At 39.1% G+C, this 19,220-nt stretch overlaps 1 protein-coding gene across 3 annotated transcripts in view; it reads right to left on the bottom strand.

Moving 5' to 3' along the window:
* Window positions 1–19,220, bottom strand: part of NAA35 (N(alpha)-acetyltransferase 35, NatC auxiliary subunit) — a 92,662-nt gene that overhangs the window by 28,359 nt on the left and 45,083 nt on the right. For all 3 annotated transcript variants that reach the window (XM_025360243.1, XM_025360242.1, XM_025360241.1), the window contains exon 12: window positions 6,223–6,401. In XM_025360243.1, coding sequence (XP_025216028.1) covers window positions 6,223–6,401 — 179 coding nt within the window. The remainder of the gene's footprint in view (window positions 1–6,222; window positions 6,402–19,220) is intronic.

The raw sequence follows: 19,220 nt of genomic DNA, 5'->3' as shown, positions 1-19,220 counted from the left end.
GGCCAGTATCTTTGATGAACATTGATGCAAAAATCCTCAACGAAGTACTTGCAAATTGAATCCAGCAGCACATCAAAAAACTAATTGACCACGATCAAGTAGGCTTCATCCCTGGGAGGCAAGGATGGTTCAACACACAAAAAAATCAATAAACGTGATTCATCACATAAACAGAACTAAAGACAAAAATCACATGATTATCTCAATAGATGCAGAAAAGCCTTTTGATAAAATTTTATACCCCTTCATGTTACACTCTCAATAAACTAGGTATTGAAGGACCACACCTCAAAACAATAAGAGCCATCTATGCCAAACCCACAACCAACATTATACAGAATGGGCAAAAGCTGGAAGCATTCTCCTTGAAAATCGGCACAAGACAAGAATGCCTTCTCTCACCACTTCTATTCAACATATTATTAGAAGTCCTAGCCAGAGCAATCAGGCAAGAGTAAGAAATAAAGGGCATCCAAATAGGAAGAGAGGAAGTAAAACTATCTCTATCTGCAGATAACATTATTCTTTATCTAAATACCCCAGTCTTGGCCTCAAAGCTCCCTCAGCTGATGAATAACCAGCAAAGTTGCAGGATATAAAATTAATGTACAAAATTCCCTAGCATTCTGATACACCACCAACAACAAAACTGAGAGCCAAATCAGAAAGACAATCCCATTCACAACTGCCCCAAAAAAGAAAAAAAAAACACCTAGGAATACAGCAAACCAGGGAGGTAAAAAAATCTCTACAATGAGAATTACAAAACACTGCTCAAAGAAATCAGAGGAGACACAAACAAATGGAAAAACATCCCACACTCATGGACAGGAAGAATCAATATAATTTAAATGGCTATACTGCCCAAAGCAATTTACAGATTCAATGTTATTCCTATCAAACTACCAATGACATTCTTCATAGAACTAGAAAAAATTATTTTAAAATTTATATGGAACCAAAAACAAGGCTGAATAGTCAAGGCATTCATAAGTGAAAGGAACAAAGCTGGAAGAATCACATTACCTGACTTCAAACTATGCTATAAGGTTACAATGACCAAAACAGCATGGTACTGGCTGGTACAAAAACGGACACATAGACCAATCAATGGAACAGAATAGAGAGCCCAGAAATAAGGCCACTAATCTACAACCATCTGATCTTTGACAAAGTTGACAAAAACAAGCAATAGGGAAAAAACTCCCTACTCAATAAATGGTGCTAGAATAACTGAGCCATAATGCAGAAGACTGAAGCTGGACCCCTTACATCATATACAAAATCAACTCAAGTATTTTTTTTAATTATTATTTTTTACATTAAATACTTAAATGTAAAACCCAAAACTATAAAAATCCTGGAAGGAAACTTAGGCAATATCACCCTGGTCCAAGGAACAGGCAAAGATTTCATGAGAAAGACACCAAAAGCAATCACAACAAAAGCAAAAATTGACAAACGGGTTCCAATTAAACTTAAGAGCTTCTGCAGAGCAAACGAAACTGTAAACAGACAACCTACAGAATGGGAGAAAATATCTGCAAACTATGCATCTGACAAAGGTCTAATATCCAGCATCTATATGGAACTTAAATTTACAAGAGAAAAACAACCCCATTAAAAAGTGGACAAAGGACATGAATAGATACTTCTCAAAAGAAGACATACGTGCAGCCAACATGCATATGAAAAAAAGTTCAATATCACTCATCATTAGAGAAATGCAAATCAAAACCACGAGATACCACCTCACAGCAGTCAGAATGGCAATTGAAAAGTCAAAAAGTAACAGGTGCTGGTGAGGTTGGAAAGAAAAGGGAACTCTTATACACTGTTGGTAGGAGTATAAATTAGTCCAGCCATTGTGGAAAGCAGTATGGCAATTCCTCAAAGAGCTAAAAGCAGAACCGCCATTTGACCCAGCGGTCCCATTACTAGGTATGTACCCACAGGAATACAAAGCATTCTACCACAAAGACACACGCACACGAATGTTTACTGCAGCACTGTTCACAATAGCAAAGACATGGAATCAACCTAAATGCCCATCAATGACAGACTGGATAAAAAAATTGTGGTACAGCCAGGAGCAGTGGCTCTCACCTATAATTCCAGCACTTTGGGAGTCCGAAGCAGGCCAATCACCTGAGGTCAGGAGTTCGAGACCAACCTGGCCAACATGATGAAACCGTGTCTCTACTAAAAACACAAAAATTAGCCAGGCATGGTGGGGCACACCTGTAATCCCAGCTAAATCCCAGCTACGTGGGAGGCTGAGGCAGGAGAATCGCTTAAACCCAGGAGGCAGAGGTTGCAGTGAGCCGAGATCATGCCATTGCACTCCAGCCTCAGCAACAAGAGCGAAACTCTGTCTCAAAAAAAAAAAAAAAAAAAAAAGAGAAAAGAAAGAAAGAAATTGTGTTACATATACACCATGGAATATTATGCAGCCATAAAAAAGAACGAGATCGTGTCTTTTGTGGGAACATGGATACAGCTGAAGGCTATCATCCTTAGCAAACTAACGCAGGAAGAGAAACCAAATCCTGCATGTTCTCACTTACAAGTGAGAGCTAAATGGTAAGAACTTATGAACACAAAGAAGGAAACAAGAGACACTGGGATCTACTTGAGTGGGGAGGGTAGGAGGAGGGAGAAGAGCAGAAAAGATAAGTATTGGGTACTGAGCTTAATACATGGGTGATGTAATAATATGTACAACAAACCCCTGAGATGCGTGTTTATTTATGCAACAAACCTTCATATGTACCCCCAAACATAAAATTGTTTTTAAAGAAATTTATCTAAAAATGAAGAGATACAGGTTTATATGTAGATGTAAAACCAGATGACAAAATACACTGAAATGCTAACATCTATAAAGGGTGGGACAGCAGTTATTTATCATCTTCACAGTTCTCTGCATCTTCCAAATTTTATAGTTAAATAGTAATGTATGTATTTTAATACTTGGATTTGTTAATGATAACTATTTGGGCTTGGGATAGCAGCTCTTCAGAAACCGAAACCAGAATAAATGCCTATTCAGGCATCTATGTGATCAAGCCCTTTATTAAGAAATCCTGCAGCTTGCTGAGAAAAGTCTAAAGGATCACTGACAATGCCTCAGCTACCTACCCTTGGTTAGAACCCATGTGGGTCTCCCTAAGGTACCTGCAATGGGCCATGGTTTCCTCAGAGGGCTCAGCGAAATTGACCGACAATAATGGCAGACAACTTAGCCTTCAATATCAGGAGCCTGTCACAACCCAAGTCAGCCCTGCTGCTTACTAAAAAAAATATTTTAAAGTCCGTTTGCCTACCGACACAACTGGTAAAACAACCATATACATTAAAAACATATTACCTTATGGTTGATATGGGTTTATAGGTTGATTTTACCTAAAGACCTTGCAATTAATCTAGTGAACACAAATGTATATCCATGTAACAATTACGATAAAAAAAAAGTCAATGTGGCAGAAAAGAGTAAGAAAATATATATTCTCATTCCAGATATGCTATTATAGTCATCTAATTTGGTTACTTTAGAACCTCTGAACCTTAGTTTGTTTAGATGTAAAACTGTCTGTGATCTTTTTCCTAGGAACTTTTAAAATTCTGATTCTTATAACACAGTATAAGAAAGCAAATGCAACGTAAGGTATTAAAGGCATAATGAGTGAAAGTTTATTAAAAGAATGAAGACTTAAGCTGGGTTTTAATGACAAAAAAATTAATAGAAGGAAAAATAAAGAACATAAACAAAAGCACAAATCTTTACTATCAACTATTTCCCAGAGACTGCTGCTAAATGCTGGGAGTATAAACTATATACTGTGTGATCTCAAGGAACACAGGTACAGTGGCAACCAGCAACCAAAGGGGAAGATTTCACAGAGGAAATGACATGGGGCTGGCAATTCCATACCTCGGCGTGTAAGGTAACACTCAAATGCCTAGCTATGCCACAGACGTCAGTGTACTTACGTCCTCAGAACAACAGTACTGTCTTGCACATTTTCTACCTTTCCTACTAACCTTACATGTGCTACTATAACCGTACTAATTAAAAAGCTTTTCTGCTGTCAGCAGGTACAGGAGAAAAAAACAAAAAACAAAAAAAAAAGCTCCATCTCTGAATGTTCTTAAAATGAGCCCTGTTTTTCTACATTTCAACCCATAAAAAATATTAATCCAAAATATGATAGTTAAAAATGTACCTAGCAGCTTCGTTTTTTAGGAATTTATCTTAAGGGGAAAGGAAGCATATAATAAAAAGATTTACTTATACATATGTTCATCTTAGTATTGTTTGTAACACTGAAAATTACCTAAATGTAATTTAAATGAATGAAATGAAAAAACCTGTAATATATGCTTAAAATGGAATACCACACAGCCATTAAAATAATGTAGAATTTGTCATGTATTTGTTGACATGGAAAGGAAGATGTCCATGATACAGAGACAAGCAATTTTAAAAAGCAGGTTACCAAACATCATGATCCTATTTTTATATGTAAAAGTATATATATACACACTTAAGACCCGGCACGGTGGCTCATGCCTGTAATCCCAGCACTTTGTGAGTCCGAGGCGGGCGGATCACGAGGTCAGCAGATCGAGACCATCCTGCCTAACACAAGGAAACCCCGTCTCTACTAAAAATACAAAAAATCAGCTGGGTGTGGTGGCGGGCGCCAGTAGTCCCAGCTACTCAGGATGCTGAGGCAGGAGTATGGCGTGAACCTGGGAGTTGGAGCTTCCAGTGAGCCGAGATCGTGCCACTGCACTCCACCCTGGGTAACAGAGCAAGACTCCGTCTCAAAAAAAAAAAATTATATATATATAAAAATTATACACATACATACATATATATATTTATATATAAACAAACACACACACTTAAATACATATGTTTATGTATACCAGCATACATATTACACATTTACATGTTTTGAAGACAGAATCCAGAGTTCAATCCCCACTCTTAAAACTAAGGTGAGGCCAAGTGCACTGGCCCATGCCTATAATCCTGGCACTTTGGGAGCCCAAGATGGAAGGACTGCTTGAGTCCAGGAGTTTGAGACCAGCCTGGGCAGCATGGTGAGACCTTGTCTCCACAATAAATAAAAATTTAAAAGTTGACTGGGTGCAGTGACTCACACCTGTAATCCTAGCACTTTGGGAGGCTGAAGCAGGTGGATCACTTGAGCTCAGGAGTCAGAGACGAGCCTGGGCAAATGGTGAAACCCTATCTCTACCAAAAATACAAAAAATTAGCCATGCATGGTGGCACACGCTTGCAGCCCTGGCTACTTGGGAGGCTGATGTGGAATGACAGCTTGAGTCTGGGAGGCAGAGGTTGCAGGGAGCCGAGATCACACCACTGCACTCCAGCCTGGGCAACAGAGGGAAACCCCATCTCAAAAAAAAAAAAAAAAAAATTTAGCCAGCTCTAGTGGTATGTGTCTCTCCCAGCTACTTGGGAGGCTGAAGTGGGAGGATCACCTGACCTCAAGAGTTCAAGGTTGGCAGAGCACGGTAGCTCTCACCTGCATACCCAGCATTTTGGGAGGCAGAAGTGGGAGGACTGCTTGAACCCAGGAGTTCAAGACCAGCCTGGGTAACATAGTGAGACCCCATCTCTACAAAAATAATGATTAAACTAAAATATTGTTGGGTGTGGTGGTACATGCCTGTGGTCCCAGCTTCTTGGGAGGCTGAGAAGCAGAAGGATCGCTTGAGCCAAGAAGGTCAAGGCTGTAGTGAGCTAAGATCGTGCCACTGCACTGTCACCTAGGTGACAGATCAAGTCCTCCATCTCCACAAAAAAAAAAAAAAAAAAAAGAGTTCAAGATCGCTTTGAGCCAAGATTACACCACTGCGCTCCAGCCTAGACAACAGAGTGAGATCCTGTCTCAAAACAAATCTTGGATGAATTATCTAACCTTTCAATGTCAGCTTCTTAATCTCTAAAATAGTGTAAAACCTTTGAGGATTAAATAGAATGTATGTATGTATAATATTTATGAACCACTTAATCCTCTAGCTATCACAGAAAATAGACAAAGAGTAGTATTTACCCTTGGTCAGTGTCTATAAAGTGATCAACTATTTGTTGTTAAACCAAAGCTACCCCATAAATATGTACAATTATTATGTATCCATTTTTTTAAATGGAAGTTATATTCAGGAACAGAGATTTGTACTTACCAGGATACAATGTAAATTTGTTAAATTCACAACCTCACAGACAGTTTTTATTCTATCTATTAATCTTGCAAAATAGCTGACCATTTCTTCTCTTTTAATTATTTTTGCATATCGAGGGAAGGTAGGTGGAAGTAGCCTCTGGTTCACAAGGGGTTCAAAACCCATCATAATTGGATGATCTAAAAAGAAAAAACGAAAGTAAAATTTTTCAATGTTTCTCTGAATTTAAAACTGCAAATGCTATTAAATATAAAAATGCCAGTTTAAAAAGCTTTTTCAAACAAATTTTAACCACAAAATCCTCTAAACAGATTTTATAGTTTAGAATACATCTATATATATACATTTTTAAAAAACTAAATAAGTAGATTTAATAACCTAAAACTGTACTTCCTTCCTACATGGTGGTGATAGCGGTGAGGGAGGTGTTTCTATGTCAAAATGAACTCGAAGAAAAAACTCCGAGGAAAAAATAGGGTCATTATATTCCTTCAACACAGAGGAAATGATACATTAACCATGAAATTGTGAAGAAAGGTAAAATGGGAACACAAATAATGTAGGCTTCTCTTCCCCTCAATTACTAAACAGTAGAATCCATTCAAACTTAGCTATACAATAATCCTAAATAGCAGAGCAAAGCAGCATAGCCCTCAGCCCTTAGCCCTCAATGAGTCCGAAATGCATTTGGTACGAGATGTAATTACAGAAATCCACAATGCTTTAAAGACAGTATTGTAAGACACCTAAGGGTAAGTTCCTCTTTCTTCTCTGTCCACTGGTGATCTCTCTTTTCACACTAGTGCATAGCTCCAAACCAAGTCTTCCTCAACTTGAAATCTAAAATGAGGGAGTATATCGCTAGAATGACACATGAATAAGAATTTTTTATTCAAAGTTCTCCTGCTAGTCTACAAACAGACCACAACCTAAGAAAAAATATGGTTTCACATGCCAATGAAAGATAAAATTAAAGCTGAAAAGCTGTTGTTATTAAGAATTAAAAGACTGACAACCATATTATAATGCCCCTGAGATATACACCATAATTGTTCTTTAGGACCATGCAAATAAAGATGTTCCCAGGGTTCTTGGTCTTTTTCCTCTTCTCTGTATTTTCTCCCTAGGCAACTGGTTGATGTTACTTATTCTAATATAAATTCCGATTTAAATGATGATTCCAGACTGAAATCTTTAGCCCACAATCCTTAGTTCCAAACCTATGGCTTATAACTGCATAAGGAACATTTCCACCTTGGTATGCTGTATCATCTCAAAAGGCAAATGTCCAAACACTCTCTGTTTTTCCCCTAACACTGCTTTTCCTCTTACAGGCCCCCTTTCTCAGTAAAATGACCCACTATCCTTACAATTGCTTAAGCCAAAAGCCTTGTCTCTTCTCATTGCCTTGCCTATGCCTAATAAGTTTTAAAGATTCTAATTCCTAATGTACACTCGATCTATCCCTCCTCTTCCCTCTTACTGCTACTGCAACAGCCTAACTGCACTGATTGCTCCCTCATTCAATTAAACCTATACGCTGCCACCTCAACTGTTTCATCTAAAACACAGCCTGGTTTCATTCTCCAAATCCAAAAACTTTGTTGACTCCCTATTATATACAGTACAGATTCTTTGGTAGAACAATGGAAGGTGCTTTCCAATTTCCTGCTCTCCCTATAGAAAAAAAAAAAAAACTGCACTCCAATGGAAAACTACTCACTGTCAGATTGATTCCACGGGAGCTATTCCATAAATCTATAAATTGTAGGCAAGTGACAAACATGCAATTTCTATCCTATCTGGTAGAAATTCATTGACTTCTTTCCCCTTTTATGGAAAAAAAAACAACTTTGCTACCATTTACAACTTATTTCAACATTCCATTACTTCATATAAATGTGTGCTGTTTAAAAGTTTACATTTGAACTGCTATAACATGTGTTTGAATGATTTTAGCATTCTTTTTTTGTTTTTCCCCCCTGAAATGGAGTTTCACTCTATTGCCCAAGCTGGAGTGTAGTGGCAAGACCAAGCAATTCTCCTGCCTCAGCCTCCCAAGTAGCTGGGATTACAGGTGTCCACCACCATGCCCAGCTAAATTTTGTATTTTTAGTAGAGATGGGGTTTCAACATATTGGCCAGGTGGGTCTTGAACTCCTGACCTCAAGTAATTGGCCTGCCTCAGCCTCCCAAAGTGCTGGGATTACAGGCGTGAGCCACCGCACCCGGTCACATTCATTTTTGTTTTATATCTGTATGAGAGTCATGGTTTTAACCTTTTTCTGAAAATGATCTCTGAACACTCCCTTCTCCTTAAGCACTGTAAACTATAAGCATGCAGTGACTCACAAATTTCATGCTCTTTTATGCCTCTTTACTTTTTACGCAAACTATTTCCTCTACCTGTAAAACCTATCCCCTATGATTAGGCTGGTAGTTTTGAAACAGCTTGAATGCCTTCTCCTCCTCAACTCTCCCCAGTACTTTCTATATATACTACCGCACTGTCTATATGGAGTTATGTCATTTTCCCCTCTCTCTAAGCTGTTCTGAAAGCAGGAACTGGCTTAATTTCTCAAACACCTAAATACCCAGCTCATATGTTTGCTCAGTAACAAGATATGCAGCACGCTCCAAATAAAATGAAAGGCTGTTTCTACTATAATGCAATAGTTTGAAAACTTCATATAGAACTAAAGTAGTAATACCAATGCTATAAAAAGCTTCTTCACCATACCAACACAAATATATTTTGAGTTTTAATAAATGCATGGAATTCAGATACTTCAATAGTGTATCACCCTTATTTTCCCTGAAAGCATTCTAACGTGCATCTAAAATTATTATTCAGGAATATTCTTTTATTCTTAATCCACACATTTTTAGAGGCCTATGTCACAAGTAGAAAATTAAGTGGATAATAGCCACTCATGAAAATCTGTATTACCATGGAAAGTAAACAATAATGGGAAATGGACAACCAATATTATATTCTGTACTACATTCACTTTCATACAAACTAAAAAGCAGCAGCACTGATCTCTTCACACGAGATGCCAGTAGCACCTGCTTTACTGTGAAAACCAAATATGCATCCAGACATTGCCAAATGTCCCTGGGAGGCCCCAGTTGAGAAACACTGGTCTACACAAATACAACAAGCAATCATAATTCAGTGTGGATACACCCAGGATTTAATAATCCATTGAAAAATTACAGGAACGACTTCCTAGAAAAGTTTTGAGTTATTCAAAGGACAAAGTATTAGTCAAGACGAGGTCTTCCAAGCATGTAAAAGGTCTACAGCGGGGGTCCCCAGCCCAGGTCTAGTAGCGGTTTGTAGCCTATTGGGAACCAGGCTGCATAGCAGGAGGTGAGCAGTGGGCAAGCAAGCAAAGCTGCATTTGTACTTACAGCCGCTCCCCATCACTCCCATTACTGCCTGAGCTCCACTTCCTGTCAGATCAGCAGCGGCATTAGATTCTCATAGGAGCGCAAATCCTATTGTGAGGTGTGAAAATGAGGGATCTAGGTCGCACGATTCTTATGAGAACCCAATGCTTGATGATCTGTCACTGTCTCCCATCACCACCAAAGGGGACTGTCTACTTGCAGGAAAACAAGCTCAGGGCTCCCATTGTGTCTACATTATGGTGAGCTGTGTATTTCATTATATATTACAATGTAATAATAGAAATAAAGTGCACAATAAATATAATGCACTTGAATCAACCAGAAACCATCCTCCTCCCACCCCTGTTGGTGGAAAAATTGTCTTCCACAAAACCAGTCCCTGGTGCCAAAAAGGTTGGGTGGGGACCACTGCCTACAGGACAGAGAATATGGCTTTTCTTTTTTCCTTAAGGAGTTGCAATTTTCCAACTCCTAACTTCTCTAAACTCAGGAAGTAAAAATAGAAGCCTATAAATAGCCTGGAAACAAAGCTTCTATGATAAATTTAGAAGTTATCTATATACTCCTCTCCATTCTCCACATATATTTAAACTTTTTCTCCTCTACATTTTTGGTCCATGTTAATGATTAAAGGAGTTGCTAATGGCTATTTTTAAGTCTCAGCTGTTGTTGAATCTCCTGCATAAGAATTCAGTAACCATCCTATACCAGACATCATAAGTTGCTTGACTAGAAAAAAGGGTAAGAACCCAGTTACAATAAAAGATCAAACCAGTTATTCAGGATGTAGACTACGGCTGAGGGGCTAAAAGGTAGCCAGGAGATTGCATTTGGTTTCAAGGCAGTAGAAATTATAAAAAGTTAAAAGAAGCTTTATCAAACCCAATATCTTCCCAGAATAAACTGTTTTAACATTTTCCCACTGTACTTCATACCTCTACCACACTATTTCAGGTTGTCTTATATGGAAATAACCTGAACAGGCTCTAATGCCCCTTACTAAATGAGCTCAGAAAGAAACATAATTCATGGCACTTCCCACCTAGCATATGCCCACTGAAGTTTTCCTGAACTGAACTGGATACAAATTAAACAACATAATTTTCAGAGCTTCCTTCTTATTTCACAAGTCTATAGGTATATAAAAATTATCTTGGTTTTCCTGTTAAAACACTTCATAAATAAAATGCTAAGCCAGGCACAGTGGCTTGTGCCCGTAATCCTAGCCCACTAGGATGCTGAGACAGGAGGATTGCTTGAGGCCATGAGTTCAAGACTAACCTGGCCAAAACAGCCAGACCCCATCTCAAAAAATTAAAAATTAAAAATAAATAAAATGCTAAAGTCACTCAGTACAAGAGGGCCAAATAAGATTATCTTCCCTTCAACTAGCATTCTCTTAAAATAATAAAGTATAACTGATATTTTCAAAACATTATGATACACAGGTTTAAACTGTGAAAGTCCTAAAATTCCTGTTAGGTCACTGGTCTTCATTATTAACAACAGAAAAGTATTACCAACAGTACATGGTCATTACATAATAACTTTTTCTTTTTTAAAAACTGATGTATAACAGTTGTATGTATTTTTGGGGTATATGTGATATTTTGATACATGTACACAATGTATAATAATCAAATCAGGGTAATTAGGGTATCTGTCACTTCAAACACTTCTCTCTTCTTTGTACTGGTAACATTCCAATTCTCTGCTAGCTGTTCTGAAATACACAACAAAATAATAACTACAGTCTCCCTTCTACACTATCAAAAAATAGAACATATTCCATCTATCTAACTGTATTTTTGTACCCATTAACCAACTTCTCTTCACCTTCCCCTTCCCCCTTGATAAAAGATTTATGGTAACAAGTACTTTGGTTTTATTGAGCAAAGTAAGTTATTCTAAAAGTAAATTAGATGTCAAAATTAAAGATCTGGAAATGTATTAGTCAAGAGAGAGACTATATAATTTATTCGACATAACTTTCATGAGTTACACAAGCAATTTATAGTCAGGTTTATTAAAATAATGAGTTTTGGCTGCCCTTAAGTTGGAAAGAATTCTGGAAAACAAAATAAAAGCTGCTGAGCTTCGGTCATGTTATTCTGCACTTCTTGGCTACTTTATTTCCTTCTACAAAAAGTTGTAAAAGTGTACTAAGCCAGACACAAAAGGACAAGTACTGTATAATATCACTTGTATGAGGGACCTAGAACAGTCAAATTCAGAGAGAGAAGTATAATAATGGCCATGAGGGTTTATGCGGAGGAGGGAACTGGGAGTTCATGTTTAAGGGGTAGAGTTCCAGTTTGGGAACATAAAAAAGTTCTGGAAATAGTGATGATAGTTGCACAGCAATGTAGATGTACTTAATGTCAGTGATACTTAAAATGGTTAAAATGGTAAGCTTTATGTTATATTTAATCAAAATGTTACAAAATAGTATTAAATCACAACTGTTAAACTCAAGGCATGGCCTCAATAAATATCATACCCTAGTCATTGGTGAGAGTAACCTAGGGTGTAATACCATACAAATCTACATATCTGACACTTTTTAGTGTATATTTTTGAATAGGTAATAGATGCAAAGGGTTTTCTGAAAATCTCATTCTTACCACTGAGTTTAAGGGAAAAAAAAGTCGCCCACTTGTGATCCCCAGTTTATCTCTTGAGAAATAATCACTACTACAAGTTTCTTCCATGTGTGGGAGAAACTTCCTTTTTCTAATTTTATTGAGGCATAATTCACATACAATACAAACATCAAATGTACAGTTCAATGGTCTGAAAAATATGTACAACCATGTAACTACCACAATCAACAAAAAGAATGTTTTTACCACCCCAAAAGGTTTTTCCGTGCAATTTCCCAGTCTATCACTCCAATGCTCAGCAACCAAGGTACTTCTTCCTGTCCCTACAGATTAGCCTTTCCTAGCTGGATGTGGTGGCTCACGCCTGTAATCACAGCACTTTGGGAGGCCAAGGTGGGTGGATCACTTGAGGTCTGGAGTTCAAGACCAGCCTGGACAACAGGGTGAAGCCCCATCTCTACTAAAAACACAAAAATTAGCCAGGCATGGTGGTGTACGCCTGTAATCCCAGCTACCCAGGAGGCTGAGGTGGGAGAATCATTTGAACCTGGCAGGCAAAGGCTGCAGTAAGCTTACATTGTGCCACTGCACCCCAGCCTGGGTGACAGAGTAAGACTTACACCGTGACCGGCCCATCCACCTCTTTTAGAAGGACACTTAACGATATTTGGGTACAGCCAGACAATCCATGATCACCCCCTCATCACAAGACTCTTAACAATCACATTTATAAAGATCCCTTTCCCAAATAAATATTTACAGGTTCTGAGAAGTAGAAATAGGACCTTGATAGCTTTGGGACCATCATTCAGTCCACTACAATCTCTCACTGACATGTTAGGCCACCATAACCTCCACTCCATTTGGCACTCCTCTAGAGATGCTCTCCTCACCCCAGCTGAGCTTTGATACCCCACAACAGGCTACCTTTCTGCACATAAGCTTTTCATCAATCTGCTTAGGCTGCAACTTCCCACATGGGGCCACCTTTCTACTCTTCTCTTCCTGCTTAGGCTTTGACATCCATGCCATCCTGTCCTCCTGGACAGCCTCTTCTCCCCACTTATGATCTGACACCTATACCTGGGCAACCTTCCACAAGGACACCCTTTTCAACATGCTTAGGCTCTGAAACCCTGCACCTGGTCACCCCCATGCACAGATGCCCTCATTACCTGGCTTGGTCTCTGACAGCCCTGTACACAACCACCTCCATGAATTTACCTCAGGTTTCACCACCCTACTCTGCCAGGCCTCATTAACATGAGCCTACCCTGCCTGGACTCCCACACCCCATGCCTCTCTCTACTCCCTGCCTTTACACTCCAAAACCCTGTACTAGGCTGCCTTCCCATAGACACACCCTCCTCATCCTACTTAGGCTCCTGACATACAGTGCCAGGTTGTTCCCACATGGTCCCCTTCTTGATCCTGCTTAGGCTCAGGCACCCCAAGCTCAGCTACACTCCCGTGGAGATATCCTTCTATAAGAAGCAGTGAATCCAGTTAGGCTACCCATTCATGGTGATGCTTTCAAGGTACCTTGAACTGTTCCAAACTCCTGCTCTAGGTCTATCTCTTTGCAGATGCCCTCCCCATTCCACTACCATTCTGCATGGACACTTCCTTACTCCACACAGACTTTGATGGCCCATGCTAGGCCTCGCCCTGCTAAAAGGACTCTCCACCTACCCACATGGTTACACCACCTTATGTCAGGCTACTCCTCTCTCCCATGTGGACACCATCCTCATCCCTAAGGCAGGCTCCAAAGTCTTGCTCTAGTGCACATGCCCATTGTGCTCAGGCCCACCTCATGGCATTAGGAGTGAATTTTTTCAAGAGAAGGAAAGAGGAGCAACAATCAGAACTTAGTTTTGTTATCACTAAATTGGAAATACATGGTTCCCTTTATCTTTCATTAAGATCATTCATTCTTTGCTGTATTTTCTGATAATTGAGAAGTCTTTTATTAATTTTGTATCTACAACTTTATTAATATCTCTAAAGTTCTATTCCTTCAGAAAGGTATCTGTTAATCTTCTTACCGATAATAAACAATGATAATGCTAAAGACCTCCCTTTACCTTCCTTTGGCCATTGCTATGGTTTGGATGTGTTTTTGTGCCCACCAAAATTCATGAAGTTTAACTGCCAGTACAACAGTGCTGGGAGATGGGGCCTAACAGGAGATGTCTGAGTAAAGTGGGCAGATATCTCCTAAACAGATTAATGCCTTCTCACTCTCGTGAGACTGGATTAGTTCTCATAGGTACGGATTAGTTCCTACGATAGTGTAATGTTAAAAGGGAGGTTCTTTCTGTTTGGTTCCTCTTTCCACGTGTCTGCTTTAAACTTCTTTGCCATGTTTTGACCCAGTGCATAGTCTCATCAGAAGCTGAGCGTGTCCCATGAATCTTGAACTTCCCAGGCTGCAGAACCATGAGCTAAGTAAACCTCTTTCAAAATAAATCACCCAGTCTCAGGTACTCTGTTACAGCAACACAAAATGAACTACGACAAGCACCAAACTTGAATAGTCTTATCTCTATCACCATTTGTTACCTCTACATGTTGAAATATACCTATCTTTATATTACAGATGATTTCTCAGCTTTAACCAGTATCTCTGGATCCCTGCATATAAAAGAAAATTAGTCTTCCCCATTACTTCCTGACTTTGGTTAATTACTTCTATATCGTCAAGATTCTTGACACTTCTGTTACATTATATTTAGTAAAATCAATTTCCAGCGTTTTAACTACAGTTATACAATGAAACAGAATCAATGCTCAATGTCTGTCCTGTCACAGCTTTTCCATTTATGTCTCAGTAGGCTGAATTTCATTCCTGATTTCAGTCTTTCTCCTCCAGGGAAAAGGTTTTTGGAAAAATATTCCAAGTTCTTGCTAGTTTAAAAATATTTGTACAAGTGTCAGTTGAAGACCTTTGGAATGAGTGTAAAAGTTTTATATCACAGTTCTTTTTTTTTTTTTTTTTGAGTCTCACTCTGTTGCCCAGGCTGAAGTACAATGCCGCGATCTCAGCTCATCACAACCTCTGCCTCCCAGGTTCAAGCAGTTCTCCTGCCTCAGCCTCCTGAGTATCTGGGATTATAGGTGCCCACCACCATGCCCAGCTAATTTTTCTACTTTTATTAGAGACAGGATTTCACCATGTTGGTCAGGCTGGTCTCAAACTCCTGACCTTGTGATCCACCCGCCTTGGCCTCCCAAAGTGCTGGGATTACAGGTGTGAGACACTGCGCCCAGCAGGTCACAGTTCTTTACTTGAGGACTTTGAAGATATTATGTTACTTTCTGTGTTGATGGTGATGTGAAGAACCATGAAGCCAATATAGGTTGCTTTAGATCTTAAGTAATTTACTAGGCTCTATTTTACTATTAATAATTCTTTATTAATTTATCCTGGAACACATTATACTCTTTCAATGCACACCTACGGATTTAATTCTAGTTTCTTCTAGAAATGTCTAACATTTTTTTCTGTTCCATTATACAGTTCACATCTTAAGGGACACCAATTATATGTATACTGAGTCTTCTTTTGCTATTACTTTCTCATCATACTTCAAATCTCCTTTGCTCACTTCTGTTTCACTTAGTTTTTTCCTCAATCCTGACCTCTATGTCCTTTTTTTTTTTTTTTGAGACTGAGTTTCACTCTTGCTGCCCAGACTGGAGTGCAATGGCATGATCTTGGCTCACTGCAACCTCTGCCTCCCAGGTTCAAGCGATTCTCCTGACTCAGCCTCCCAAGTAGCTGGGACTACAGGCATGCACCACCACAGCTAATTTTGTATTTTTAGTAGAGACGGGGGTTTCTCCATGTTGGTCAGGCTGGTCTTGAACTCCCGACCTCAGGTGATCTGCCTGCCTCGGCCTCCCAAACTGTTGGGATTACAGACCTGAGCCACAACACCTGGCCCTCAAAGTCCTTCATGGCTTTTCAGCAATGTCTAGAACACTTTTGCTATTTTCAATGAGATCTCTCAGGATTTTTCTTATACTGCTTTCCTGAACTCTGCCTGGTCACTTTTACTCCCTTTCTGTTATTCGTTATTTCTTCCTTTAGTCTTAGTATTTTTGCTTTCTGCTCTTGTTCTACAGAGGTCATTTTTAAATATATTCTTTCAATTTTTGTACAAAAGTGTTTCTGAGCAGTGTTTTTCATCTGCTTTCTTGATTTGTGCTATTTTCTTGGAATACTTGTGTATAAATACTATGCAGTTTCTTTTTTGATTATGATATCACTGAAGGAGTGCTTCTTGAACCAGTTTTTTGAGTGAGGTGTTAGAATAGCACTCTAGACTATCAGGAGGCCTGACTTTCCTTAAGCCATGTTATGTGCCCATGTCCATGCGTTTCTTTTACTGACACAAAGATTACCAGTTAACCAGACTACTAAAACATCAACAGCATCTCCTGTCTTGCAGCAGAAACAAAGACAGCAATGTGCATGTTTTCTAGCAGAGTCCCACCTCCTTTGCCTCTCCCAAGGTATTATTCACATAGTTTAACACAGTCAGCTTGTGTACTCCACACCTGTGATTATTCCAAGAGAATCCCTAGTTTTGTCCCTTCAAGTTATGTCAACCTCTTGTGAGAACACTGTCCTTTGCAGGTCTACTTATGTTTACACCATGAAAATCTAAGTATCCATTCTCAATGTTCTCCCTCTCCTGGGTCCCATTCTATTTTGATTCTGGTTATAAGTGTTCCCTACTTTTTTAAGACACTGGAAAGATTCTATTTCCCATATTCCTTGTAGATTTTGGCTGGTTTTAGAGAGTAGAAACATCAGAGCCATCTTCACAGTACCATCCCCAAACCAGAAATCCTCTAGATTAGACACACACAAGCACACATCTGTGGGTATGCATGGACTTGTTAAAAACAGAAAAAATTTTGAACTAAAAGAATAAACATCTCAGGCTCCTGGCACTAGCACATCATGGCTTAGTACTCTCTAATGGCTTGTGATTTTAAAATGAAGTCAGCTCCACCTCTGCTGCACAATACACTGCCACCGTGGGCAAGTTAAGCCGACTGGGTTGTAACAGCATAGTTTTGTCTTCAGCGCCAAGGTCAGTCCTCAGGAAGTTAAATGAGCCCTATCACAGGTAATGTATCATCATATTCTACATATTTTAATCTATTTTTAATATGCACAAAATTTTTAACTTTTTTTCAGTCACATATGCATGTGGCTCAAGAATCAGTTGAACAAGGCTTTTATTAAAACCAGTAATCAATCGTCTAACCATGTTCTCCACCCAACATCACCATTTCTCTCTCCCCAGAGGCTATCTCTTCCATTTCCTCTTAGTTATCTCCTGTATTTCTTTTTTGGTATTATCTACCTCAAATCTGTCCAACTTGCAGCCCACAATGACTGTGAATGCAGTCCAACACCAGTTTGTAAACTTTATTAAAACATTATGAGATTTGTTTTGGTTATTTTTTCTTTTTTTTGGCTCATCAGCTCTCATTAGCACATTTTATGTGTGATGCAAGACAATTCTTCTTCCAGTGTGGCCTTGGGAAGCCAAAAGATTGGACACCCCTGGCCAGGCGTGGTGGCTCACGCCCGTAAACCCAGCACTTTGGAAGGCCAAGGCGGGTGGATCACTTGAGGTCAGGAGACCAGCCTGGCCATCATGGTGAAACTCCGTCTCCACTAAAAAAAGAATACAAAACAGTTAGCCGGGCGTGGTGACCAGCGTCTGTAATTCCAGCTACTCAGAAGGCTGAGCCAGGAGAATCACTTGAACCCGGGAGGCAGAGGTTGCACTGAGCCAAGATCGCGCCATTGCACTCCAGTCTGGGCAACAATAACAAAACTCTGTCTCCAAAAAAAAAAAGATTGGACACCCTTGATCTAAATATTGCCAAAAAACAGGCTCAGAGTACTCCTTAATTTCTTTTTAGTGTTACACATTATCTCTGACTTCCTCCTCCATCTCCAGAAGATGTCAGAGACCTGAAAAGGAGGAAGTCAGAGATAATGTGTAAAACAAAAAACAAGTAGCACTGTAACCATGTACAAATTATATGCCTGCACACACTTCTGTGCCCTCACCTACAATACCGTTACATCACAATTTTGGTTATAATCAATATTCAGCGTTTGCACCACTATGATCAAGTCAGTCAGTCAGCATTAGCACCACTATGATTTGTTATCCATTGCCCAGATGTGAATTTTAATTTTCATATGCATTTCGAAGTTTAATAATTGTCTCATAAGGCTTAATTCAACCCCAAACCATTTGCCAGTTATCTCAATCTCTTCTGAATATATCAAACGCAACAGTGGTCTTGTATCTTCAAGACATTTTCCCTAGAGCCTTGGGGCTTCCTCCAATCTGGACTTGTCCATACATGGTGCTCAGCTATTATGTTGTGTTTTTCTCCCTTCACCACCATCCTGGGGATTTCCTTCATTATTTTATGATGGATTCTCATTTTCCCTAAACCTCAAGCTTTCCCTCTTTCTTTACTCCCATGTTTTAATGGAGCACATCTTCCAAAACTTTTGTGAGATAAATTCTGAGACTGTAAGCGCCTGAAATTATCTTTCCTCAAAATTAAATGATAGTCTGTGTCTAGAATTCAACATTAGAAATCATTATCCCCCAAAGTTTGAAATCATTTCTCTGGTGATTTTCTTTTACTCACAATTCTAATGAGATATAATCAGCATACCACATAACTCACCTATTTAAAGTACACAATTCAAAGGTTTTTTATACATTCACAGAGTTGTGACACTATCACAACCTAATTTAGGACATTTTCATCACCCCACGAAGAAACTCTATACCCATTAGCAATCACTCTCACTCTCTTACCTGCCTAAAATGTTCCCCCCAATCCTAGGAAACCACGAATCCACTTTGTCTCTATGGATTTGCCAACTTTGGACATTTTATATAAATGGAAATCATATAATAC

The sequence above is a fragment of the Theropithecus gelada genome, chromosome 15 (assembly GCF_003255815.1).
Source record: "Theropithecus gelada isolate Dixy chromosome 15, Tgel_1.0, whole genome shotgun sequence".
Lineage (NCBI taxonomy): Eukaryota > Metazoa > Chordata > Mammalia > Primates > Cercopithecidae > Theropithecus > Theropithecus gelada.
The sequence above is the reverse complement of the archived record's forward strand: the minus strand, read 5'-3'. Positions and strand labels throughout refer to the sequence as shown.